The 25,383-nt window shown below is 46.0% G+C and overlaps 1 protein-coding gene and 1 long non-coding RNA gene across 2 annotated transcripts in view; both read right to left on the reverse strand.

Moving 5' to 3' along the window:
- The window catches only part of LOC144272858 (uncharacterized), a 46,872-nt gene that overhangs the window by 13,571 nt on the left and 7,918 nt on the right, over nucleotides 1-25,383 (reverse strand). The gene's annotated exons all lie outside the window — the stretch shown is intronic.
- Nucleotides 8,705-12,238, reverse strand: CEBPA (CCAAT enhancer binding protein alpha). Its single transcript, XM_077831284.1, has one exon. It carries the CDS (start codon nucleotides 11,636-11,638, stop codon nucleotides 10,676-10,678), a length of 963 nt encoding a protein of 320 aa, XP_077687410.1. The 5' UTR covers nucleotides 11,639-12,238; the 3' UTR covers nucleotides 8,705-10,675.

Below are 25,383 nucleotides of genomic sequence, written 5' to 3' on the forward strand. Positions count from 1 at the left end.
AAAATAAATATAATAACATAATAAAAATAATAATAATAATTTGGGCCAGTACGCTGTAGACTGCAAAGCATTGTTTGCATAGAGTTAATCTTTTGTTATATGATTAATGTTATATAATACTGGATTTGATTCATAATAGAATACATCAGATATTGCAAGTCACATTCAAACCACATGCATCTAATTTAAAGTTTATTGCTTATGCATGATATATACAGAGATTTCATGACTGTGGAAAGAAATGGAGGCCCAGAATCAGAGATGCCAAGTTACACATCCTATTAGGTTCGATAATATTCTCCATGCTAAGAAACAGGACTAGTGGTCCTGATACTGCACTATTGAAGTCAAAGGGAGTTTTGCCATTGATTTAAAGTGGTGCTGGATCAGATCCAGTGTGAGCAATGGCCTAATATGCATATGTTTCTCCTGACTCCAAACAGCCTGTCAAAGATCACATGCCCTATTTGCATTGTGGAACTCAAGGTGCGCTGCATGGGAACAAACAAACCGGCTAAAGTGGATGGACAGGGCCAGCTCCTTGACATTAATTCATCTGTTGGAGAGAAGAAAATCCATGAGAAACCTGCACATTCTTTCCCCCCCACGCTCTCTGCTGAATGATTTTGTTACACTTTACCTTGAATGGTCCCTAGAAATATAACAACTACTTATGCGAAACCATCTGTTCTATCTTGTATTTAGCTATGACAAGAGGGTGTGTCTACACTGCAGCTAAAAACCCATGGCTGGGCCAGCTGGCTCAGGCTCACAGGGCTTGCGCTAAGGGGCTCTGTAATTGCAGTGTAGACTCAGAAAGTTTCACTCTCAGTCACACAGCATCCTGTCCTGCATAGTCCTGCATTCTAGCCTATTATCCCTTGTGTAACAGTACTAACAACGGTGATATAAATGATCACCTTTCTTATACACAACATCACAGTGACTTCGGGGTGTTTTGCTTCTCTTGAGAAGGCATGGGCTGGATTCCACCTTGTGCTAATTATTTGGAGGTAGAAGGAAGGAATCTTTCAACCTATCTATTTCTCACCCACTACTAAGTGTTCATGAATCTTGCATAGCCCTACAGTGAAAAAGCTCAAGTCACCCAAGGCATTCCTCCATTACAGGAAATAACTCTGACAAAGATTCTTTTATTACTTTCCAGGTCAGCTTTAAAATAGGAATAGGACATTTATTTTAAAGGCATCAAACTTGGAATAATGAAGTTTTCTGTGTCCTCCCCTTTAGCCATGCTTTTCTTACCCTTCCAGCAAAGAAATAATTTAGGACGCTTACCAAGCTCCAGTGCATGAGGCACAAGAACACAGCGACCACCCGTCTTGGGTAGTCATTACGATAGAGCTGATACGTGGGTCTCTTTTCCCGTCGGAGCCACGTATGCGGTTAAACAATTCTCTCTACTAGAGGGGTTAAGAGCCTGACAGAGGAGTTTCGAACTCAGCTGACTTTGGAACTGCTACTGCTGTAACTTCTTCTGTGTTTCAGGCACGTCTCTCTAAACGCTTTCCAGTTATTACTCAGTTAAGCCTTACAAGACTCCTGGGTAGGGTGTGTGTAAGTACTGTTATACCCATTTTGTGGATTGGTGATTTGAGTTGTGGAACATTTAAGGACCCATTCTTGTCCGCAGTGATGTCAATGTAAGGAGAGTGGTCAGATAAGACGGAGATTAGGCTACAAGGGCTTGATAAGAGGGAGATTAGGCTACAGGGGCTTGATATTCAGCCACTGGAATCAATGGAAAAACCAAGCTTTGAATAAAGAAAAGGAGGACTTGTGGCACCTTAGAGACTAACCAATTTATTTGAGCCTGAGCTTTCGTGAGCTACAGCTGACTTCATCGGATGCATACTGTGGAAACTGCAGAAGACATTATATACACAGAGACCATGAAACAATACCTCCTCCCACCCCACTCTCCTGCTGGTAATAGCTTATCTAAAGTGATCACTCTCCTTACAATGTGTATGATAATCAAGTTGGGCCATTTCAAGCACAAATCCAGGTTTTCTCACCCTCTGCGCGCCCCCCCCCCCCCAAACTCACTCTCCTGCTGGTAATAGCCCATCCAAAGTGACCACTCTCTTTACAATGTGTATGATAATCAAGGTGGGCCATTTCCAGCACAAATCCAGGTTTTCTCACCCCCCCACCCCTTTTTCCAAAAACCACACACACAAACTCACTCTCCTGCTGGTAATAGCTTATCCAAAGTGACCACTCTCCCTACAATGTGCATGATAATCAAGGTGGGCCATTTCCAGCATAAATCCAAGTTTAACCAGAACGTCTGCGGGGGGGGGGGGAGATAGTAAAAAAACAAGGGGAAATAGGCTACCTTGCATAATGACTTAGCCACTCCCAGTCTCTATTTAAGCCTAAATTAATAGTATCCAATTTGCAAATGAATTCCAATTCAGCAGTTTCTCGCTGGAGTCTGGATTTGAAGTTTTTTTGTTGTAAGATAGCGACCTTCATGTCTGTAATTGCGTGACCAGAGAGATTGAAGTGTTCTCCGACTGGTTTATGAATGTTATAATTCTTGACATCTGATTTGTGTCCATTTATTTTTTTACGTAGAGACTGTCCAGTTTGACCAATGTACATGGCAGAGGGGCATTGCTGGCACATGATGGCATATATCACATTGGTGGATGTGCAGGTGAACAAGCCTCTGATAGTGTGGCTGATGTTATTAGGCCCTGTGATGGTGTCCCCTGAATAGATATGTGGGCACAGTTGGCAACGGGCTTTGTTGCAAGGATAGGTTCCTGGGTTAGTGGTTCTGTTGTGTGGTATGTGGTTGTTCGTGAGTATTTGCTTCAGGTTGGGGGGCTGTCTGTAGGCAAGGACTGGCCTGTCTCCCAAGATTTGTGAGAGTGTTGGGTCATCCTTCAGGATAGGCTGTAGATCCTTAATAATGTGTTGGAGGGGTTTTAGTTGGGGGCTGAAGGTGACGGCTAGTGGCGTTCTGTTATTTTCTTTGTTAGGCCTGTCCTGCAGTAGGTGACTTCTGGGAACTCTTCTGGCTCTATCAATCTATTTAATCTATTTTTTTTATATTTTATATTTATTTTTATATATTTTATATTTTAATATTGATATTATATTATATTATCAATCTGTTTAATTTAGGCTTAAACAGAGACTGGGAGTGGCTAAGTCATTATGCAAGGGCCTATTTCCCCTTGTTTTTTCCTAACCCCCCCCACCCCAGACATTCTAGTTAAACTTGGATTTATGCTGGAAATGGCCCACCTTGATTATCATACACATTGTAAGGAGAGTGGTCAGTTTGGATGAGCTATTACCAGCAGGAGAGTGAGTTTGTGTGTGTGTTGGGGGGGGGTGTGTGTGTGTGAGAAAACCTGGATTTGTGCTGGAAATGGCCCACCTTGATTATCATGCACATTGTAGGGAGAGTGGTCACTTTGGATAAGCTATTACCAGCAGGAGAGTGAGTTTGTGTGTGTGTGTTTTGTGGGGGGGTGGGTGAGAAAACCTGGATTTGTCCTGGAATTGGCCCACCTTGATTTTCATACACATTGTAAGGAGAGTGGTCACTTTGGATAAGCTATTACCAGCAGGAGAGTGGGTTTGTGTGTGTGGTTTTTGGAAAAAAAGCGGGGGGGTGAGAAAACCTGGATTTGTGCTGGAAATGGCCCAGCTTGATTATCATACACATTGTAAGGAGAGTGATCACTCTAGATAAGCTATTACCAGCAGGAGAGTGGGGTGGGAGGAGGTATTGTTTCATGGTCTGTGTGTATATAATGTCTTCTGCAGTTTCCACAGTATGCATCCGATGAAGTGAGCTGTAGCTCACAAAAGCTTATGCTCAAATAAATTGGTTAGTCTCTAAGGTGCCACAAGCACTCCTTTTCTTTTTGCAAATACAGACTAACACGGCTGTTACTCTGAAACCAAGCTTTGAATCAGGCTCTAATTGTTTTGCTCAAGCCATACAGTGAGTCACAGTTTAGAACTGAACCCGAGTGCTCAGATTTGCATTGCCCTGCTCTAACCACTAGTTTACTGTCCCTCACACATATACCCTGCAACAATCTGCACTAAAATGATGGCAGAATTTCTTTACTTTGCATGGTTGACAGTGTTGCTAAGTAATGAATAACATATCCTATAGGATGAGCGTTTCTGAAAGTGGGAGAGGTTATTAGAGTAAAAGTGATGAATTTTGCCTGACATCATTAGGACTTGAGCCCTCAATTTATTCCAGTTGGGAAAAAATAATTGTCCCCATCCGCAGGTTTACATTTTACTTAAGAACATGCTTCTTTAGTTCTGATCCACATTCATCCCAAGTTACTGTGTACTCAGACCGACTGCCTTAAAAATGTAAGTGAGGCTCAATGACACTATCACTAGTATGTGGTTTTTAAATTTCAGCCAGATCAAAGAACATACATTTGTAACTGATTATTATATTAAGGGCCTAAGCCTGCAGAACATTTCCAACAAGAGTTGAGGGCATTCAGCACCTCACAAGTTCAAGAGCTAATTAATTATTTGTAACAGTGAGGATAATTAACCATTGGAACAATTTATCAAGGGTTGTGGGGGATTCTCCAGGACAGGGAATTTTAAAAATCAAGCCTGGGCTGTTTTCTAAGGGGTAAGTCAACACTGCAATGGGAGGCATGCTTCCCAGCTGGGGTAGAGCCAGGTGCTAGCTCTCCTGGCCTAGTGCTCTAGAAGTGTAACCAGAGGCAGTACAGGACTAGCCTGGGGGTCTCGGCAGATGGAGGGTGGGACATGTTGCCCCAGCACTGGCATGTTTCTTCAGATGAGATATTAAGAGATATCCTCTGCAATGGATTTGGATGACAAAAGCTGGGTGTAAATTACTGCTGACTGAGGAATGACTGCCATGTTAGCCTACATGGGTCTGGAACCCTCAGTGCAGTGTACAGCGCCTCCTTGCCTGAAGCACTTTGGAATAGCTTGGGTCTGAAAGCTGCTCTGTGAAGCCAAATTCCCTTCTATTTTGTACCCCTGACTGTAGCTCTCAAATGAGAACAGATACAATAATCTACAGACCTTTCCTGCCCATTCTTCACAAGTGAAAACACAATGGCAGCCAAACTATTTAGAACCATCCTTTAAATACTCCACCAGACATGGATTGTTTTGAGATCTAATGCCATTTTAAGTGTCCCATCTGGTCATCTAAATGCTCTGCATTACTGCAGGGATATTATGATGATGAACAAGCATCTACCTCAGCTAGAGGCACATAGTCATAATGAAAACCACCGGAAAGAAAACCCCATACAGGACAAGATGAAACTCTCCTTATTTCCAGAATTTTGAGTGCACGAAAGTTTCTTGAATTTTAGGTATTTCAATTTATAGCCTTGCCCAGCATTAGCGTTGCGGGTTCGCTTAGCTTTGGGGGTATTTTACTCTGATTTTTTTTACCTTATTTTCTGAGTAAGGCGGGTAGTTTTTGTTTTGTTTTGTAATTTTCTGGGAGCGGGTTACTTTCTGCATGCCCAGTTTGATTTTTGCACGAGGCTACATGCCTCCCAACGGCAGGAGAGCTCCAAACACGCGTCCATTTCTTTGGTCCCCGTCTTTGATTCAAAACCTCCTCACTTGTCTGCTTTGCCATCATGCCTGACTCGCCTACTCCTCTTCCGATGCGACCAACAACCACCAGCCGCGCATTTCTGTGGTGTCCCGCTCCCAGCTCCGCGGCCCTGGCTGCCGGGGGGTGCGCGAGAGCAGAGAAGGGGGCACCACGTGCCGCTGCTGCTGCCTTCTCCCCGTGCCCGCAGCAGGGCAAACGCCGGGCTCTTTGCACGGCGGAGGCTTGTGCAAGCGGCTGAGGCGGGAGGGGAGATCGCCCTCACCTCGGCTGCTTTTCAAACGACAGCAACGGTGCAAACGCAGGGGCAGGGGAAACGCGGCGCGGAATTCGTGCATGGGCAGCTGTGCTGCACGCGAGCGGACACCCAGCACACACCCGCCGTCCTACGGGGCGGCTCCCTGCTCTGCCCCCCCGGGACGACTCGGCGAGCCGCCTTGGGGAGGACCACGCCCCAGCCCCTGCACCTGTCCGAGGCACAGTGGGGCTGAGGGCTCCCTCTTCTCTCCCGCAGCAGCGAGCGCCAAGGGAAACTGCCCTCGTGCTGCCCGCAGCTGCAGCGCGGCTCCCCGCACTGGGGATCTTGCCCTGGGCGGGGCCGATGCGCCCCTGTCACCGAAACGCCTCTGGCCACCACCCCGGTCCCGGGTCCGGGCCCGATCCTGCGCCACACGCCCGGCGGGCGAGGGAGGCCGGGGCGGCGGGCGAGGGAGGCCGGGGCGGCGGGACTCGGACGCTTGAGAAGCGGGAGAAAAGCTGGACCCGGCGCTGCGCCGCGCGTGCCTCGGGGGTTGACTGACTGCTGGGGGGCGGTTTGTTTTTAGTAAAGTGCAGCAAGCTGGGACCCGCCGGAGCATCCAGCAGCCCGTGAACCGGGCGGTTTGCTCCAGGCGAGCTCCAGCTCCGCTGGTGGCAGGCGGCCCTGCTGCATCAGCACCTCCCCAACGTCGTGAGCTCGCGTGGGCCGCCCGGGGGGGGGGGCTGCGCCGAGCGGGCTGGGGCGGGAACCCCTACGTCTGGCTGGTCCCACTGCGCCCCCCAAAACCGTGCTCAGCTCCCAACCGCCCCTGGCCCTCGGAAGACACCCACAGGGCTGAACTGTCCGCCAGTGAAATGGGGTTTAGTCCAAACTAGCAAGTCCCACCAGTGCGAGACACGGGGCAGCCAAGGCACAGGGGCGCATCACGCGTTCACACCAGGCGCGGGGCTCATCCACCCAGCGGCTGTGCTGCTAACTGTGCCCGATGGGCTCCCGCTAATCCCCCTTGTGAAAACACAGACACAGCTGCCGGGAGCCATGAACACAAACCCGAGCAATGCCTGGGACGGGAACACAAACTTCCTGCAGCCAACGGGGCCGGGAGACCCAGGCTGGGCTAAAACCAACGACTTCGAGGCCGAGCAGTGCATGGTATAAAATGCGTGTGTGTGTGTGTATACACCTTCCTGTGGGTTTCATAATAAAAATGGGAGAGGGGACGCAAAGCCAGGAGCCCCAAATCCTTCCCGGAGTGACCCGAGAAGAGCTAGACGCAGGGAGCTCTGGAGTTCAGCTTTCAGACGGTAGGAAGTCTGTGAGCGCTTGTGACGGCCTTTTCCTAATCCACTCGCAACGGGTGCAAATGTCGACTCACATCTCGCTGCCGGGCAGCGCTGCGGTGACCCCGCTCGATGCCATGACTGGGGCTGGGGCGCTCGGCCCCTAGAGCACTGACGAGCAGCGTGTCCTGTGGGTTACACTTACACACACACACACCCACCCACCCACCCTGCTCAGGCAGAACTCCCTTTGGCAACAAGATCGGGCCCTCAATGTGCACATGAATGGAGAGGCCCGTAAGGAATGTTCAGATCCATTTGCACCATCCCTCTCCCTTTCCCCGGACTATTCATCTCCAAATGGCCACTATTAATTATATAGCGAGTTAACACTAGATCACCTGATCAGTTCCCACCACCCCTGTGGGCTCAAGGATGGCCTCTGCTTTGTAATCACAGGCCAGCGCTGTCCTCATTCTGCAGCTTCTCCAGACTGTCAGTATCTCACCCACAGGTTTCCAGATTATTTTTAGCTAACCTACAGAGGTCAAAGGGCACACGCACTAGGAATTACCCACTCTGTGAATTTTGGAAGAGCACTCAATCCTGTATCTTTTTGCATTGCTTAAATGCAACATTATAACCTTTGAGCCTCAGAGATGCAACTAACTATGACCAGAGCCCAGGCCTGTCCCCTTAGCAACCCCAATCTCTCCAGTGAAGAGAAGTACGGGGAGTGGGGGGGGGGAGGGCACAACCAGGATAGAAGTGCTTTTAAAATGGCTTTTCAATCCCAGAAGTTCTAGGATTCTCCCTCCCATGCTCCAAACATACCAGCTTTCTCTAGGCCGGGAAAGCAGCACAGAACAGGTCGCTGTCAACATGGTTGTTCTGAACTAAACAAGATAACTGCCCCTAGATCCTCCAGTCTTACCAACCCCCAAGAGCCAGTCAGTTCACTGTCAATGCATCCCAAGGGACTGGTCATCGTCCTTTGCTCGATGAAGTGAGCTGTAGCTCAGGAAAGCTCATGCTCAAATAAATTGGTTAGTCTCTAAGGTGCCACAAGTCCTCCTTTTCTTTTTGCTCGGGAAGAGATAATCAAGGGGTAGCATTGCTCTTACAGCAATGACAATTGACTTTCCTCTCATCATTTTGTTCTTCTTCAGCACAGTAATTTGTTAAGCATTTGGGAAGGGGTGACCCCCGTGGCCATTCCAGTTTGGACAGCCTCAGAAAACCCTGTGTCACTCACTGCACACGATTAAACCGGTCAGATTTGGGAGTGATTAACTAATGCACATTTTAAAATCATAAACAGTAATAATACTGCCAGGCTCTGAAAGATCAAAAAGATCTGGGGCTAAATGATTCTTTTAAGCTCAAGGTGTACATTCAAATTCCCATTCATAGCAGGGTGCATGTGGATGGGGAGGAAGAGAAAGATTCATGTTTCAGCGAAAGGGAAACATTTTGCTTCATGTACAGCCCAAGAGAAAAAGCGGAAAAGACACAAGGAGATGATTATGGTAGAATATATACTGTTTATTTATGAATGTAACCAGTATTTCGACAAACTTTATATGCAGTTTTTTTCCGGTTCATCATTCACCGTTGTGTGTGTGTGTATAGATAGATGATTAGCTAGAGAGATATCGATATAGATATCTACACACACACACACACACACACACAAACACACACACACGCAGGCAACATAGCTTTCCAGAGATCACGCTTGCAAACAACATTGACTCTCCTTCACCTTGCACGTTTCTCCAATTACCTATATTTGAAATGGACTCCTTGTTTTTTCTCTCTCTCTCTCATGTTATAAGGAAAAGCACTGGCTGGTTAAAAGTGCTCGCTAGCAGGGGGGGGTGTTTGTTGTGTCCCTCTCCCTTGGGAGGATCCAGAGTCCAGGGGGCTGCAGTTAACTAGCAGCACCGTCTTTCCCCCGACCCCAAAGGGAATGAAATCCCAGAGACACTGGATGTGTCCTAGCCCCCACTCCCAAGGAAATCAAATCCCAGACACCCCAGAGGGGGATACTTTGGGTTATTAGGAGGCATCCTGCCCCCTAAAGAAGCCATAACCAAAAATGCTGCAGCACAAGGGCATGATCTCTCTGCCACCAGAGAAGACAGTGGTGATGGCAAGGATCTAAGCAATACAATAAAATAAAGTGTGACTAGTATACACAGAAGGGTATCACCTTACATGAGGCACAGCTTGGACAGAAGAGACAGACTTGGAGAGGGGCTTAATATCCTCGAACAAAGCAAAATACATGGAAAGTTCGTAGTAAATACCCGCATCGATAGGTATTTATTGATTTGTGCTTCGCCGTGTCACGACATACAGTACAGCATTGCTGCTCTTCGTTTTGGTTAAAGGAGAATATTCAAGACTCCTTCGCTAGGTGCTTTTCCCTTTCAGTCCTGGATTCCTGTCCACCAGGTCTCCTCTAACAAGGGGGGGGGGGGGGGGACACGACAATCTGCTTGCACGGCCCCAGCGTCCACCAAACCTTCCCCCACATACAAAAGAATGGGAGAGATTCACCCGAAAGGCGGCAGCTCTGACAGGGACAGGTTTCAGAGTAGCAGCCCTGTTAGTCTGTATCTGCAAAAAGAACAGGAGGACTTGTGGCACCTGAGAGACGAACACCTTCTTGTCAACCGTCTAAATGGGTCATCTTGATTATCACTACGAAAGTTTTTTTCTCCCGCTGAAAACAGCTCATCTTAATTCGCCTCTTACAGTTTGTATGGCAACTTCCACCTTCTCTGTATGTATCTCTATATCTTACTCTAGGTTCCATTCTATGCATCCCATGAAGTGGCCTGTAGCCCACGAAAGCTTATGCTCTAATAAATGTGCTAGTCTCTAAGACGCCACAAGTCCTCCTGTTCTTTTTACTGACAGGGACGGAGAGTCTGGATTGCACTCAGCTTTCACTCACCTACTGATCAAGGAGCTAAACAACAGGCAGATACATTCTCCCCATGTTGCTTGTCATGTCTCACCCACTTTTCTTTCTGTCAGAGCTTCCTGCGACCCCCACCACTCAGCGCCCCCCAGGGAGGAAGACATACACGTTTCCCCAGCCAGTACCAATTATGCCCCAACCCCACCCAGAGCACAGGACCCCTACCCGTTTGCTCAGCTGTCAGGCTGATGTGAACAGAAAGCCCACAGAGCTTTTGCAACCAACTTTTAAGGCACAGCGTGGGTTGTCTTTACCCCGTAGACACGTGGGCGTTTTCTTTTTCTTTTCAAAGCACACTCTTTTCAGCTTATTCGTGTCGTTCCTAAGGCACGGACCGTTTAATACTACAGCTGCCTGGATTCTTTTATCTGTCAATAATTAAAAACCAAACCCACCCCGTGAGACAAGCTGAACCGCAGCTCTCGACCCCGGCGGGGATCTGAATATGGCACCAAGAGTTTGCAAAAGCCCGAGTTTGTTTGGAGCGGGGCGGGAGGTGGGGCCGGGGTGCCTCACGCGCAGTTGCCCATGGCCTTGACCAAGGAGCTCTCAGGCAGCTGTCTGAAGATGCCCCTGAGTGTCTCCAGCTCCCTGGTGAGCTGCTCCACCCGCTTGCGCAGCCGGTCATTGTCACTGGTGAGCTCCATCACCTTCTGCTGCGTCTCCGCGTTGCGCTGCTTGGCCTTGTCCCGGCTCTTGCGCACCGCGATGTTGTTGCGCTCCCGGCGCACCCGGTACTCGCTGCTGCTCTTGTCCACGGACTTTTTCGTCTTGCCCCGATGATCCGCGGACATCATCTTGAGGGCGCCGGCGGCGGGCAGGCTGCTCGGGTGGTGCGGGTGGTGCGGGCTGGGCACGGGGGTGGGAGGCGGAGTGGGGTGCCCCGGCTGGAGGTGCATGGTGGTCTGCGCGCAGTGGGCGATCTGGTACTGGAGATGGGACGGGGGCTGCTGCTGCTGGGGGTAGAGGGCAGCCAGAGCCGCCTGCTTGCCCTCCGCCTCCTCCCTGGGCTCCTGTTTAATCACCAGGGGCCGCAAGCCGGGGGCGGCGATGCGCTCGTACAGGGGGTCCAGCTTGCTGTCCGTGTAGCCGGCCATGCAGCCGAAGAGCTGCTGGGGGTGGTGCGGCGGCGGCGGCGGCGGGTGCCCCTGCCCCAAGGCGGCGGCGCTGGCCCCGTGCATGCTGTGGAAGTCGAAATCCCCGGCCAGGATGGCCTTGGCTTTCTCCTGCTGCTTGCTGTGCTGGAAGAGGTCGGCCAGGAACTCGTCGTTGAAGGCGGCCGGGTCGATGTAGGCGCTGATGTCGATGGAGTTCTCGTTCTCGCAGATGTCGCTCAGCTCCGCGCCTCCCGCAGCAGGTGCAGCCGCCGAGGGAGCCTCTCTGTAGCTGTAGGCGCTGCCGGGCTGCGGAGTCTGGAGGTGGCTGCTGCTCATCGGCGGCCGGGAATCGACCTCGTAGAAGTTGGCTTGCTCCATGGAGTATCTAAACTCTGCCAGGCATGGTGAAGGGCTCCTGGAATCCAGGATTCGCGCTGGCGAAGGGGACCCAGGCGGCTGAGTGAAGCTCTCCGAGCCCGGGGACCGAACACCCCCCTGCGCCTCTGCCGGCGGATCTTGAGCGTCAGCCGCCCCGACTTCCCCTCTCACTTTAACCAACTTGTGCCACTGCTTACCCTGCTCTCGGCGATCCCCTCCCACCAGCGTGTCCGAATTGCTCTTCCTTGCTCTTAACTTTCAATTACTAATGCCTTGACTTGGTCTTATGCCTGCTGTATATATACACTCCCACAAGGGCTGGGGATCGCCCTCTAGTGTCCAACCTCCTGCTGGGAACCTTTGACCACAAGGCAGCTGCCAAGGCTGCTGGGTCTTAGTGCCTCTGTTACACGTCCCAGACTGCCTCAGTTATATTACAGACCACCCCTAGCAAGAAGATAAGCAAAGCTCAGGGTCCAGCAGCTAGCGCGTATCTGCACCTCCCTGAGGAACGACTCGTAAAGAATCCCTCCTTTAAATACCCTTTCCAGGGGCAAGGCGTTGTTGTCTCCCCTGGAACTGCGAGGCTAGAGAACTTGGAGTTTGCAATTTGCAGAATGTACCATTGTAATGTCCCCCCGCCCCCACCCCATAGCTTCAAAGGCTTGAACCAGATAGAAGAACGCTGGGTTTAAACCTGCTGGAAAAGTTACGCACCTGGGGACACTGATAAGAAGCCCTGTGAAACGTGTGGGGCAGCCCAAGGTGCTTTAAGTCCTGCCTTCCACGTGCCTCAGCACAGGAGTGAAAGGAGAAATTTGGCTAAAATAAATCAGCACATTTCCATCATCCACTTAAATCGTGGGTCCTTGCTAACAAATTTGACCTGTTAAGTCCAGGGGCGCTACAGAGGAAAGCCTCCACTTCTACGATCCTCCCGTTTTACAAACACGAGCTGGGAATATTAGCGGGATCGTGTTTGCCGAAAGTACCAAAGGCTAGTTTAAACACCACGTTGTTCCCCGGCGCTGGCAGTTCCAGGAGCGAGCAGCCGAGTTTGAAGAAGTTCTCGGCAGTATGGTTTCCAGGTGAGAAACCCGCCTTAGTATTCGTTCAGCTGCGGATTCCGGATTCAAACCCGGCCCTGTCAGTACCTAATCCGCACACAGGGACTTCTCACAGAGCCTAGTGGGAGTCAGACAAGTGAGACCGCCTGACGTTAAGCCCAAAGGCAGCCGCGTGGGCACTAGGACCCAGCCGTAAAGCCCAGGCAGTCGCCTCTTATCGGGCTGGAGAGAGGCGGAGCCCTCAGGGGTGGGGGTGAAATTCCACTTCTCTCTGCAGACTGCAGCTGGCAAAGGGGAGTCCGCTCGGAGCGGATTTATTTTAATACAGTGCACATAAAAAGCTCCCCTGGTAGACCTCGGGGTAAGGAGACCCCTCGGGATGCCTGTAGGCAAAGGTTTTTTTGAGGGATTAAAGCGGCTGAGTTTTAAGGTGGGTTGCAATGAGTTCAGGTGGGTTGCAATGAGGCCTCTGTGGTCAATGTTATCTTTACAACGTACAAAGTTCTGTGCGTGACATAGCTGCGTCTCACGCCTGATAACATCGCCAAAGCCAGACATCAGCCATTCGCTCGGCTTCAGTGCACGGGGACACTGATTCGCTGTCACGTTTAGAACAGGCCGGGAGAATTTGGGTGGAAAAGCAGAAATGCCACAGACCGACCAGACAGGCCCCGCTCCAACGCCAGCGGCAGTTTATGCAGTACTCCCTGCGCCTCTGCCTCTCGTTTCTTTTTGTAACTGTTCGGATCGCTTCCCGGCACTTCCACCCAGCAATGATAGTATGGGTGGTCTCTCCAACGCATTCCCGTCTTGCTCGTGTAACAACCGGCTCCATCAGCCTCTGGCTAAACGAAATGGGAATGTCTCTGCTCCTTAACTTTGCCAACCCTGCGAGCGATCGCTGCCCCGTGCCGGGGGGCGGGGGCATGGCACGGCCCGGATTACTTTCGCAATAGAAAGTCGGCGATAAATGCACGGGCCCTAGTTGTAACAATCTGGACCCCAGAGATAACTGGACTGACCGAGTTCCGAAATGCAAACACACCAGTCTAGCTCCGCACCGCGCGTGACCCAGCTGTCAGCCTTCGCCTCCGGTAAACCTCGCACCCTAGGGTGCTCTGGGGCGGGCAGTGACCGTGGACAGTGGCTGGGCCCGGCTGTGTGCTTGTCCCTTGGCTGTATTTCCTTGAGACTGTCCCGACCGGGGGCTTTGAGAGAGGACAGGCATTTCCCAGCCAGCGTGACTTCTCTTCGTGCCCGGAACAGTATGTCCTTACAATAGCTCCTCCCTGGCAAAGCCATAATAGGAGAGTCAGACCTCCGCTTGGGAGAAGCGAAGATGTACATTATTTCCTTCTGGTGCAAGACAGCATGTGTATACATAGGGTTCCCCTGGGGCTGTATGGTTCTGCTATCTATCCTGTATAGATCTCGCACTTGCAGCTGACACCTTAGAAATGTGCCTTGATGAAACAAACCTAAGGGCCATTGGAGTGGATGGGAGCAGGTCTAAGTCTAAAAGGGCTAAGGGATGCTGCAGAGACAGATGTGAAAATGGAAGGGGGTTGAAAAAGTTTGTTTTCCTGTTCCATAAATATGTGTAAAGTACTTGTACTATAAGGACTAGTTTGTATTCCCCCTACTTAATTCCCTGGTCCCAACTAAGAAACCAGAAACTCCTTGCCAAACTATCTAGGAGAAAAAAATGTGACTTTTTTTTTTTAAGTCTTCAGTAAGAATCTGGTTTTGCAAACTCTTATTCACTATAATAGGCCTTGCTCCCTTAGTAATTCTGTTAACTTCACTGGGATTCCTCTCATGAGTAAGAGGGGATGTAGGATAAAGCCCTAAAATAGTGGGTAGTTGCTGGCTCAAAAAGGAGCTGAATTTTATGCCACTAATACTATCTGACAGTGAATGTTTTGAAGGGAAAATAAAGTTGGAATGTGAGATTCACACTGTTCTTATATGGGATATGTTATATATTGTGAATCTAAATAAATATTCTATCTTGTATGATTAGAAAGAGTAAGAACACTGTGTTCTAAGGGCTCAGTTGTACTAGAGTCTCTGACTGGAGAATGGATTCAGTAATTACAGCAGGGGAAGAGGCTCATGTGCAGATTTAGAAATGTACATCTCCATTTTCAATATAAAATTTAAAAAAATAATGTAAAGTTCGTCTTGGATTTTTCTGGATACACAAATAATTCTTCCTAAAGATTACCAGGATTGATATAAATGTTGCCATGAGTGGAATGAGCCAGTGATCCATGTGGAATGCTATCTAGCAGTTCTTGCACAACCAAAAGTCTACGGGCTTTTAATGGGAATTCTGAAAGGCAAATGCAGAATGAGTCCTCTAGTCTCTCACAGAAACCAGGTCTGGATACCTCAGATGAAATTATAAAACCTCCATACTGCACCTAATTATTCATTACTATAATGTGTGTCCAATTCCTGCTTGCTTTATACAAGTAACCCCATTCACAACAAAGAGACTATTTGTCTGAGTCCAGGATTTTGCCCCTTGGGAGGAAATCTCTCTCTGACTACCAGTTGATGATTAATTTATACCTCAAGGTTTTTAAGGGCCTTATCCTTCATTGAAGTCAACAGCAATAGGCTCTAACTATTTAAAATGAATGGTCATTGTTGTACTGTGCATCATATACGTGTAACCAAAATGTCTGCAATCCAACAACAGTTGGATTTACTAGTGCCCTTAAAACATATTAATATTTTATAACAATTCTGAAGTTTTGATCTGAACCCACAACTTAAAAGAAATTCAAAGTAAAGGCTGAAAGTTTGGGATCATATTCTATTCTATTCTTAACTACCATCATTATCACCCAAACAAGCAACCAAACAAGTCCCTACAATTAGGCATGTTGACTGGTTTGCCTAGCATGTTTCTCCTTAGATCTAGTTACATTTTAAATGGACTTTAATATAAGGCAAACTCAGTTACCAGCCTTACACAAATGAGATTGTTCTTATTGTGTTCTGCTTTTTTGTCCCTCACTTTTCTAAGAAATTGAAAACTAATAAACTAGAAAACCTAGCAACTGATAACCTCTCTAGATGATATAAATACATATTTTCACTTCCAAACTTGTGGACGGATAGCAGCGCATTTGGAAGAGCGGATTTCAGTCCCCAGACCTATTGGTCTCAGCTAAATGTGTTAAGGAGTTAATGAATTCAGCCCAAAAGAGGAAGGATGCCTATTGCATCACTAAAAGAAAAGGAGTACCTGTGGCACCTTAGAGACTAACAAATTTATTTGAGCATAAGCTTTCGTGAGCTACAGCTCACTTCATCTCTGAAACAGCACTGCTGTCAACTCTTGAGGGTGCTATTCTTCCATCTCATAGTAAGATCCTGCTCTCTGATAACTGTAAGGCTAAGGAACTATTAGGAAAAAGGCCCTAGAATTGTAAACAATATTATCAGTTAACTAGACAAAATCAGTTGTGATTGCTGCTAGTAAGGAGAGGAGTCTGAGAAAATGAAAAGAAAGAGCAGATTGTAATAATTAAAGAATACAAATGCATTGTTTTTTGGGTTTAAAATTAATTTAGTGGCCCTTAAACATGCCAGCTTGATAGCAAAGCAAACCAAAGTCTTTTCTTTTCCCACATCTACCCTTGCAGTCATTTCATACTCCAGACTCTCATTGACTTCAAAGCAATTTACTTGTGCATATAGCTGCAGGATCTATTTGGCTTTACATATTGCATGACCAGTACAATATTCCTCATTCTGCTCCACTAGTATGAAAGTGCACACAAAGTGTAAAGCTTATTCTTATTCTATATTTTGTATTGTGGTAGCAACCAGGAGCGCCAACCATGGACCAGGATCCCATTGTACTAGATACATTTATTTTATTACTTTGTTAAGTAAGGACATTTCACCATTACTAACAGGGCTCCAGAATGTCCTATGTTTGCACGCACAACTACTGTTGACATTAATGATAATTTTGAGCATGAACTGGGGGGAGTGGGTAGTTCTGAATAATGAGGCAGTAGATATAAGCAATACTGGCCCATATCTTGATGCTTCTGCAAATACTTAGTCAATCTGTGTTTCATATTTGAATGGAGTGTGCCCACATTTCGTTAATATCATTGTATTTAACATTTGACAGAAACCTTTAGATGAACTAACCAGAAATCCTGCCCACATGTAAATACAGAATTATATTTTTAAGCTATGATATTCAATATTTAATTATTCTGATCAGACCTAAGATTTTTTTTAAAATTGAGTAAATTGTAAAAAAAAAAAAAAAAAAAAAGAAGCAAATCACTATTTGATGTCCTCCAAAGTATATAACATCTAATTTTTTATTAACTGGGTAAACTTTAGCTGTGATCAGTAATATTTGTTTTAGATACTCTGACATTGTACTTTGAAAGTGGTAACAGGACCCAACAGAAGGAGTCCATAGAAAGGGCTATTAATCTGACACTCCTTTCTTAAGGTATTGTAAATATACTGGCTTAGACCTATGCTCTGAGGGCACAGATCTTCCACCCCCTGCTGCAGAAGCAAAATAGGAGTCAGCCAGTATTGCACCACAGGCTAACCTCTCCTTTCCCCTTTCCCCTGCCTATGCAGGGGGACGAGACTAGATGGGTAGGGAAGAGGGGAATTGGCCTTCCAAGGGCAGGGCTAAGGGACAGAGACATGCAGAAAAGAGTACAGCTTGATGGACAGCCCTTCCCTGGTGATCCCAGTGGCTACCCCAGCCAGAGATGGTGCCTGTTAATGTGACTCAATTGAAGCCACACTTCCAGTGAGCCAGGGAGCAGCCAGAAGCACAAGGTTTTCATGTTAATGAAGACCTGGGGATCCACCAGGTTGGTGGCAGGCCACGTAGCCTACCTACTTCATATAGCCTGGCCCCATAGTAAAAGAGAAGTTTCCTTGTGGAAACCCCCTTTCCCAGATTTCAGAATAGCAGCCATGTTAGTCTGCCTTCTGGCGGGTTTCGGGGGTGGGATGATCTGGATCACCATTCCATAACATAGTAGACAGGAATCCCCTCACTCCCACACACAGATGTGGAGCTCCTCAGAGGAATGGTCTCTACAGACCCAGTCCCATTCCCATGGAAGCCAGCGAACCGGGAGTATCTCAGCACTCGGTTATCCCAACAGTAAAAAAAAATCACTTATAACATGCTACGTTTGGTCCAGTGAGAGAAAAATTACTTATAATTAGGGGGTTATTTTCTTTGGTGCTTACATCACATAGGTGAAAGGCATCAAACCTCCACTATCTTTCCCCATCCAAGTTCAGAATCAATTCTCTCCCTATGTTCTACTCACTCCTTATGCTTTGCCAGTTCTGGCCTCTTCTCAGACCTCCCTCTGCTGTTTTTGTTTTTCTTTGCTGCTGCTGTATCAGTTACCAGGAAACATCTACCCAGTTCCCTCTCCCCTGATTACTACTCATCTCTTCAAAACTGTAGCTCAAAACCCACCGTGTCTGTAATAGGTTACCTGCAGTCCTGCAAAATCTGGCCCTAAAACCATAAGCTGTTGACCAGTTAATCGAACCACTTTTTATCATTAGCAATCCTTTACTTACACAACACCTCTTTTATTAAAATCTTATTTGATTTACCATTTAAATAGTGCCCAAGATGCGCAGAGGGCTTTACAGACAGAGTAAGACAAGTCCCTGCTCCATAGAAATTACAGTGTAAACAAACAACACACAAAGGTGTGTGAGAAAGTATGTGACAGTTTTTTCTCACCCCCTTGTTTCCTTCCCCTGCTACCTCTATTACATTCTCATGGGTCTCAGACTTCACCCTATAATTCTTTAAAATTCTCTTATCAGTCTGTATCCATTATCAATTTTCTTCCATAGTTCCCCCATCTCCACCCATTCATTCATTGTTTTTCATCCTTTACTACAATTTACCCACTACCTCCCCCATCTCCTGTCTGCACTTACTTTTCAACCATCTATCTTGGCTACTTATGTAGTTTCCATTACCATAGTACCTGACTGCCTTACAAGCATTAATGGATTTATCTTCACAACAGCCCTCTGAGGCACAAAAGTGCTATTATCCCCCATTTTACAGGTGGGGAGCTGAAGCACAGAAAGATGGAGTGACTTACCCAAGGTCACATACGAAGTCAGTGACAGTGCAGAGAATTGAGCCCAGGTGTCCCAAGTCCTAAGCTAGCATGCTAACCACGGCACCGTCTAACAATTGCACTGGTGCAACTTCTTAAAACCTCTTCTCTTCCGCTTTCCCCACAGTCATAGCATCTGTTTATTTCCCCCAAAGATTTGCCTTAACTATGCAAATAAGCCAAAGGAAAAATTAAATTGACATATCTTAAAAGACATTTCCCTTAAAATAAATGATCACAGAAAACTGCATTCCTTTCTTTTTTGTTTAATGGCACTTTATGGATTAACAGAATATATAGGAAAATATATGTTGTTCTTCTATATCCCAATCCAACCCCCACTGAAGTCAGTGGGAAGACTCTCACTGACTTTAGTAGGTGCTGAATTAGGATCCTAAATAGCATCACAACATGCTAGCAATTATAATACAACAGAACAGCAACAGACAGGAGAACATACACTCCTCACTGCATCTTACTCTGCTCTCCAAAGCATTCCGTCCCCCACAGTCCAAAGGCTAGAACGCTTTATATCTGATTGGCTGTATTGTTGGTGCCACCTGAAATTTAGTCCATCAGACATTTATTTGACCTACAAATAAATCCAGCAAGCAAGTAGCCTAGAATGTTACTCACTGATAATGTTACATGTTTGACTGACACTGTCATGGATAAAATCAGTCTGGACTCTACATCTATCTGATGGGACTATCAGTTTGCTGCCCATTACCCCAGTTCATAGGTGCTGGAACTAGCGGTGTTGGGAGTGTGGCTTGACCCCCTGTCTTGAAGTGATTTCCATCATATGCAGAGTTTATAGTTTGGATCAATGGCTCTAAGCACCCGCACCATACAAACTGTTCCCACACCACTGCCCCAGTTCTGTTTTAGAAATTCCAGTTAGTTGAAGGAATAGTGTCCCCCGAAGTATACATATAATTCACCTTGATACCATGAGAATCTTATGATTACCAGCTCCCCTCATAGATTCTAATTTCTAATAAACAGGGGAAATAGCGCTACACTTGTTACAAATAGCTCATAATACAGAATGTGTGAACATTCCAACATAAAATTAAATTGCATTAAAAAAATTGGGAAAAAAACTGCCTCTTTTCATTTTATTTGCTTTAGTTTATTTAGGTATACAAAATATTCTTGCAGTTAGCCTGCAGCAGAGATACTTGAATTTGCTGTCTTAATACAATATTTGGACTACTGGGCTAACCATAAAATTGATGTTAGATTACCAGCAGGACACTGGGATTGAATAAATCTAACCCAAAACAATTCTGTACTTCTTAAAAAGCATATTTACAGAAAATGGGTTAATGTTGTACATTTTGGGAAGGCCCGTTAAGTAACCAGGAGCCTAGTACTGGTTTAGGTACAACTTCTTATTGATGTCATTGGGGACTTTAAAAAAAAAAAAAAAAAGACAATACAACAGGGCCTTGGATTATCTCAATATCCACCATGGACCTGATCTTTCAGCATTTTGCAAAAACAAAATTATTATTGTTATTATTTATATACTCAAATGTGCTAGGCACTGTACAGAGATATAGGAAGGCACAGTCTTTATCCCGAGGGGCTGGCCAGGGGCCTGGCATGAGCGGCCCTTCTCTGCCCAGCCCAGAGCAAGGGCACTATTTACAAACTGGCAATTGCCAGGTGCACAGTGGCCTGCCCAGCCCTGTGCTGCCAGCATGCCACTTCTCCTCGGGGGGTGGGCCTATGCGGTGCCACACAGCTCCCCCCCACCCAATGCTGGAACACCCCGCTGATTCCCTATGGCCAGAGCCTCGCTGGACCCACTATGCCCAGTGCCCCCACCAGACCCTGCCACAAATGCACAGTGCCCTGCACAACACAACCCTGCCCAGGGCCCCCCTGCCCACAGCCCCACCACAACCGCCCAGCAGCCCACACAGAACCCCCACTCCCTAGTGCCCCAACACACAGATCTTCCCTGCCCCCTCACAGCCCAGCACCATCCCCCATCCAGACAGCTCCTCCCCCATGCCCTCCCTCCCAGCTGCAGTCACCGGCCCTGTTGGGAGGTGACTGTCTGCCAAGCTTAGCTGCCTGGGCTGGTCCTGGGGTGGGGAATTGCTCTGGCCCCTGGGGGGTGGTGCAATCACCCAGGCCAGGGCCTGCCGTGACCCACTTGCCTGGAAGGGCCCAGCCAAGCCCCTGACACTGTCCTGCCTAGCTGTCCGAGACTGGCCAGGCTTCTGCACCAGTCCTAGGTGGCTCAGTTCCAGGGAGACAGAGACTCCCGGAGCCGGAGGTGCGCTAGGGTCCAATCAGAGGACAGAGAGAAGCTGGCGGGTGGGGTCAGGGGGTGAAGAGGAGCCCTCAGCGGGCAGGCCGAGAGGAGCAAGTGGTGGGCGGGGTTGCGGGAGCCAGCGGGCTGGCGGGGTCTCAGGACACAGGGCAAGAAGAGCAGGCTGGGGCCCCTTCTGAGCATAGGCCCGGCTCCAGGGCGCCACTGTAAACCCGGCACTGTTTACAATCCAATAGTGGGCATGACACAATAAGTCAGAGCTATAACAATAGATAGGGAAATGGATAGATGGACAGACAAGGGTTACAAAAATAAGGTCATGCAATCAGGGCCATCCCTAGGGGGGTGCAGGGCCTGGGACAACCCCTCTCTACCCCCACTCCACCCCTTCCCCCAGGCCCCACCTCTTCCCGCCCCTGCTCCACCCCCATTCCACTCCTTCCCCAAGCCCCCGCCCTGCCTCTTTCCGGCTTCTACCCCTCCCACGAGCAACACCAGGAGCTAACCTGCTAATCCCCCAGGCTGCCCTGGACCCTGCGTCCCCCAAAGCGCTGGGCCCGGGGTGGTTGCCCCATCTGTCCTATGGACGGGATAGCTCTGAGTGCAATTACTTATTTACGCACATGTCCTTTCACAAAATATATTCCCTAACATGTAGCCCAAACTCTCCTCTCTATACCCACTAAAATCCCTTTCCAGGGAGGAGGTTGTTACAGGAGACCAAATGTCAGATTCCAGTTTACTGGAAAGTGACTGGAAAGTTCATGATCAGGATGCCTTTCCCATTCCTCAGGTGCAGTGGGTCTGGCTGCTAACTTCAGTGGGAGTTTGTCTGAATGAGGACTGTAGGATCTGGCCCATGATATAGTCAGGTCAAGAATCTGATTGCATTGCATTTTTTTACATTGTGTTTTCTATTTATTTTACATGCTTTTTTGAATTACTGTAGCATGTTAGCACTCTCCCAGAGCTAATATTTTAGGTCCTGATCCTGCAAACACTGCATGTAAGAATGCTTCTGGGATCTGACTTTTAGTCACAGGAAGATAAAGACAACACATCCATGGTCTAATCCTGCTTCTGTTAAAGTCATAAAGAGTATGCCATTGACTTTAGTGGCAGCAAGATCAGGCCCTGACTTGTCTCACGTTAAAAAAAAAAAAAAAAAATCAGGTTTTAACCAGTCTAGATACTAACCACTATAGAATAAATTATTGTTAAAGTCGACAACATTTTGCATCTGAAAGCTTAACCTCAATGCTGTACCAAATTCTGCTTACTTTACCTTAGGCACAGTATCCCACTGACTTCAAAGGGATTACCAACAACAAACTAAACAGGATTTGATCCACTAAGTGTAATGAAAAGTTTGAAGGAATCAGAAGAAGTAGGAGCCAACAGGGTGTTTTCTGAAATTCCTACGTGTGTGTATGCATGAAATAATACAAACATCCCAAATGTTAATGATCAAAGTAATAGTATGTTGTAATATATTTAGCAAGTGTAAGGGAAACAACAGAAAAATACATAAACAGAAAAGAAGAGGTACATTCTCTGGCTTGAAAGCCATTGAAGATTTGGAGCTAAGCAACAGATACTGGTACTTTTGAGAAAGGAATTTCCTTGACTCTCTCTTACAAATAATTCACTACACTTACATTGATGAGACTGCTGAAACACACTTCTTACATAAAGCATCGTGCTGAAATTTCCATCTACAATACGTTAATGTAGCAACAGCATGACTGCACTCAAGACTGACCAGGGAACTAGAAAGCAAGCCAAGGAGATAGCATCCCCTCCCACAGAAACATTTTCTAGTCACATAGAAAAGTCCCCTTCATTTTCAATTTAAATTCCAAAGGTCAGAAAACATAAAACAAACCAACCTGACACTCCCAAGCAGCAGAGATAACACCTCCTCCCCTTCCTCCAAGTCTTCAAAGGAATATTAAATATGCACAGTAAAGCTCAGCATTGACCCTTGCTAATAAAAATACAGAGAAGTTACAAACCAAGCAGTGAGTCCATAAGATCTTTACATTTACATTTTTTATTTGAACTGGAATATTATGCTCTAACTACACCAAATCTTTATCTTATTTTTGGTGCAGTAACAGTTAATCACAAACCAGGCTGAGTCAGATGACCATTGATTTCTCCTGAATGAATCATAGTCCCATAAAAGTGCAGAAACTAAAGCAGAGATACAAAGAAGAAATTCCAAAATGTTGTTGTAAAATATAAATTAACATATCAAGTGGAGTAACTTAGACCAACAGACAATTTCCATTACTTTTTACATTTTATTAGTAGTCATTAGTAGAATTGAATGAATGCTCCAAAAAAGTATTTTCCATCACACATTAGATAAAAATGGAGAACTCATTTAGAGGGAATTCACAACCCTTTTTGTTTGTTTTCCAGGAGCATTCATGAGTGGGTTTTTTGCTTGCAAGAATGTTTCAGAAAGTAAAAATCTAATGAATTGTTGTACTAGTGTATTTATATGAAGTCTCATGTTGGAAGGGCTCACCAAGCAATGTTGAAATTTCCCTAATAAAACATTCAATCATCCAACCAAGAAGTAGAAACAATAATATGTGACTTAGGTGACCAATTAACATGCCAAATAGCGAACAACCAGATAAAAAACCAACCAAATACAAAGCCGAAGCAAATAATTTACGGAGAGCCCATGAGCTGAAATATGTTCTTAATTTTAAACAAATAAACATTTTAAAAAATTAGTCTGTTTATAAGTCAAAAAGGCTACATTCACAGAATAAGGTCCCCATCCTGCAAAAAATGTACACACATGCGTAACTTCAACTCAGTTAAGTTATGCATGAGCATAAGTTTTTGCAGGATCAGGTCCTAAATTATTCACTCTGAATAATTTTATCTAGTCAATAAGTAAATCAGGCACAAATATTTATTCATGTAAACTATTTATAGTTATTAATATCAGCATAAAATCCTTCATTCTTTGCTCACCCAAAACATCCATTGAATTCATGGGGAATTTGAGAGGTGTAAACAATTTCCGACATTAGTAAAGTTAACTTTTAATCTTAGACAAATAAGTAGGGTTTGATCCTGTATTCTTTATGCAGGCAAAATTCCTAATCAGACATAGATATAATAATATCAGTGTTTGAGCTGCACTGTTATAAAAAGAATTAATGTAACATGTTTTGTGTGCTGTATCTTAAAATACTGCATTATATTTATGTTGATAATAACAGGGCCTATGAACCATTTAAGTCCCACTTAAATAGTTAAGATAGGGCTTAACTATGACTTAAATGGTGCATAGACCTTTTCTGGACGCACTGCATAGGAATGAATTTAATCATTTATGAATGGACACAAATAAATACACAGATGTTTGGTTAGCCAAGCTTGGAATTTCTATAATAATGTAGTCTGAGGCCAAGATTCTGGTCTTAGTTAAGGAAGGTGCACATCATTGTGCATTTCATAACAATGGATGCCACACATGCAAGCCTGTACAAGCTCAGCAGATGATTCTACTAGATAAGCAACATGTGCCCATGCATCCTGGAAAAGAATCAAGCCGTAAAGTTCTTTGGGTGCCCAGGGTGTTAACACAAGTATTAAAATGGTTTATAATGTAACTAGATAATTATAGTATTATCCTAAAGGAAAACAATGTATTATAGATTTTGACCCACAGTTAGGAATGACCTGGAGGACAAAAGTTATTGCAGCCTACCCCAAATCTGGCTTGCAAAGAACACATAAGAACATAAGTGACTTTTTTTAAAATGTAGTTCAATTTTATTAGTTTTTAAAAAATATTAAAAATGCTCAAAATTGAAATATAACAGGGGTGGAAATTAAACATTTTAACTTTTTGGTTCACCAAAAATTAAAAAAAAAGATTAATTTTAGGTCAACACAAAATGATAATTTCTTAACTTCCAGAAACCAAAAATATCCAGTTATTTGCATGGATCTTGAGGGGTATCTTCTGAAGTTTCTATGTTGAGAACCTGGTATCCATTTGAAACTTCTAGTGTGTGGAATTCAGTGCATCTAAAAGCACAAACACAAATGCTGTAGCTTTTTCCAGAGCTCAGTTACCAATACTGCTAGAGTATGGATTATCTGAGAGCTTTCTGGGTATTTCCATACTATTGAGAATATCACGCCTAGAAATAAAGCCATTGCTAATGGATGGCCATAGTGAATGTA

This window comes from Eretmochelys imbricata, chromosome 12 (genome assembly GCF_965152235.1).
Source record: "Eretmochelys imbricata isolate rEreImb1 chromosome 12, rEreImb1.hap1, whole genome shotgun sequence".
Taxonomy (NCBI): Eukaryota; Metazoa; Chordata; order Testudines; family Cheloniidae; genus Eretmochelys; species Eretmochelys imbricata.

What these genes read in the sequence shown, in the direction of transcription:
- CEBPA (XM_077831284.1), bottom strand. Translation starts at nt 11,638, where the DNA reads ATGGAGCAAGCCAACTTCTACGAGGTCGATTCCCGGCCGCCGATGAGC.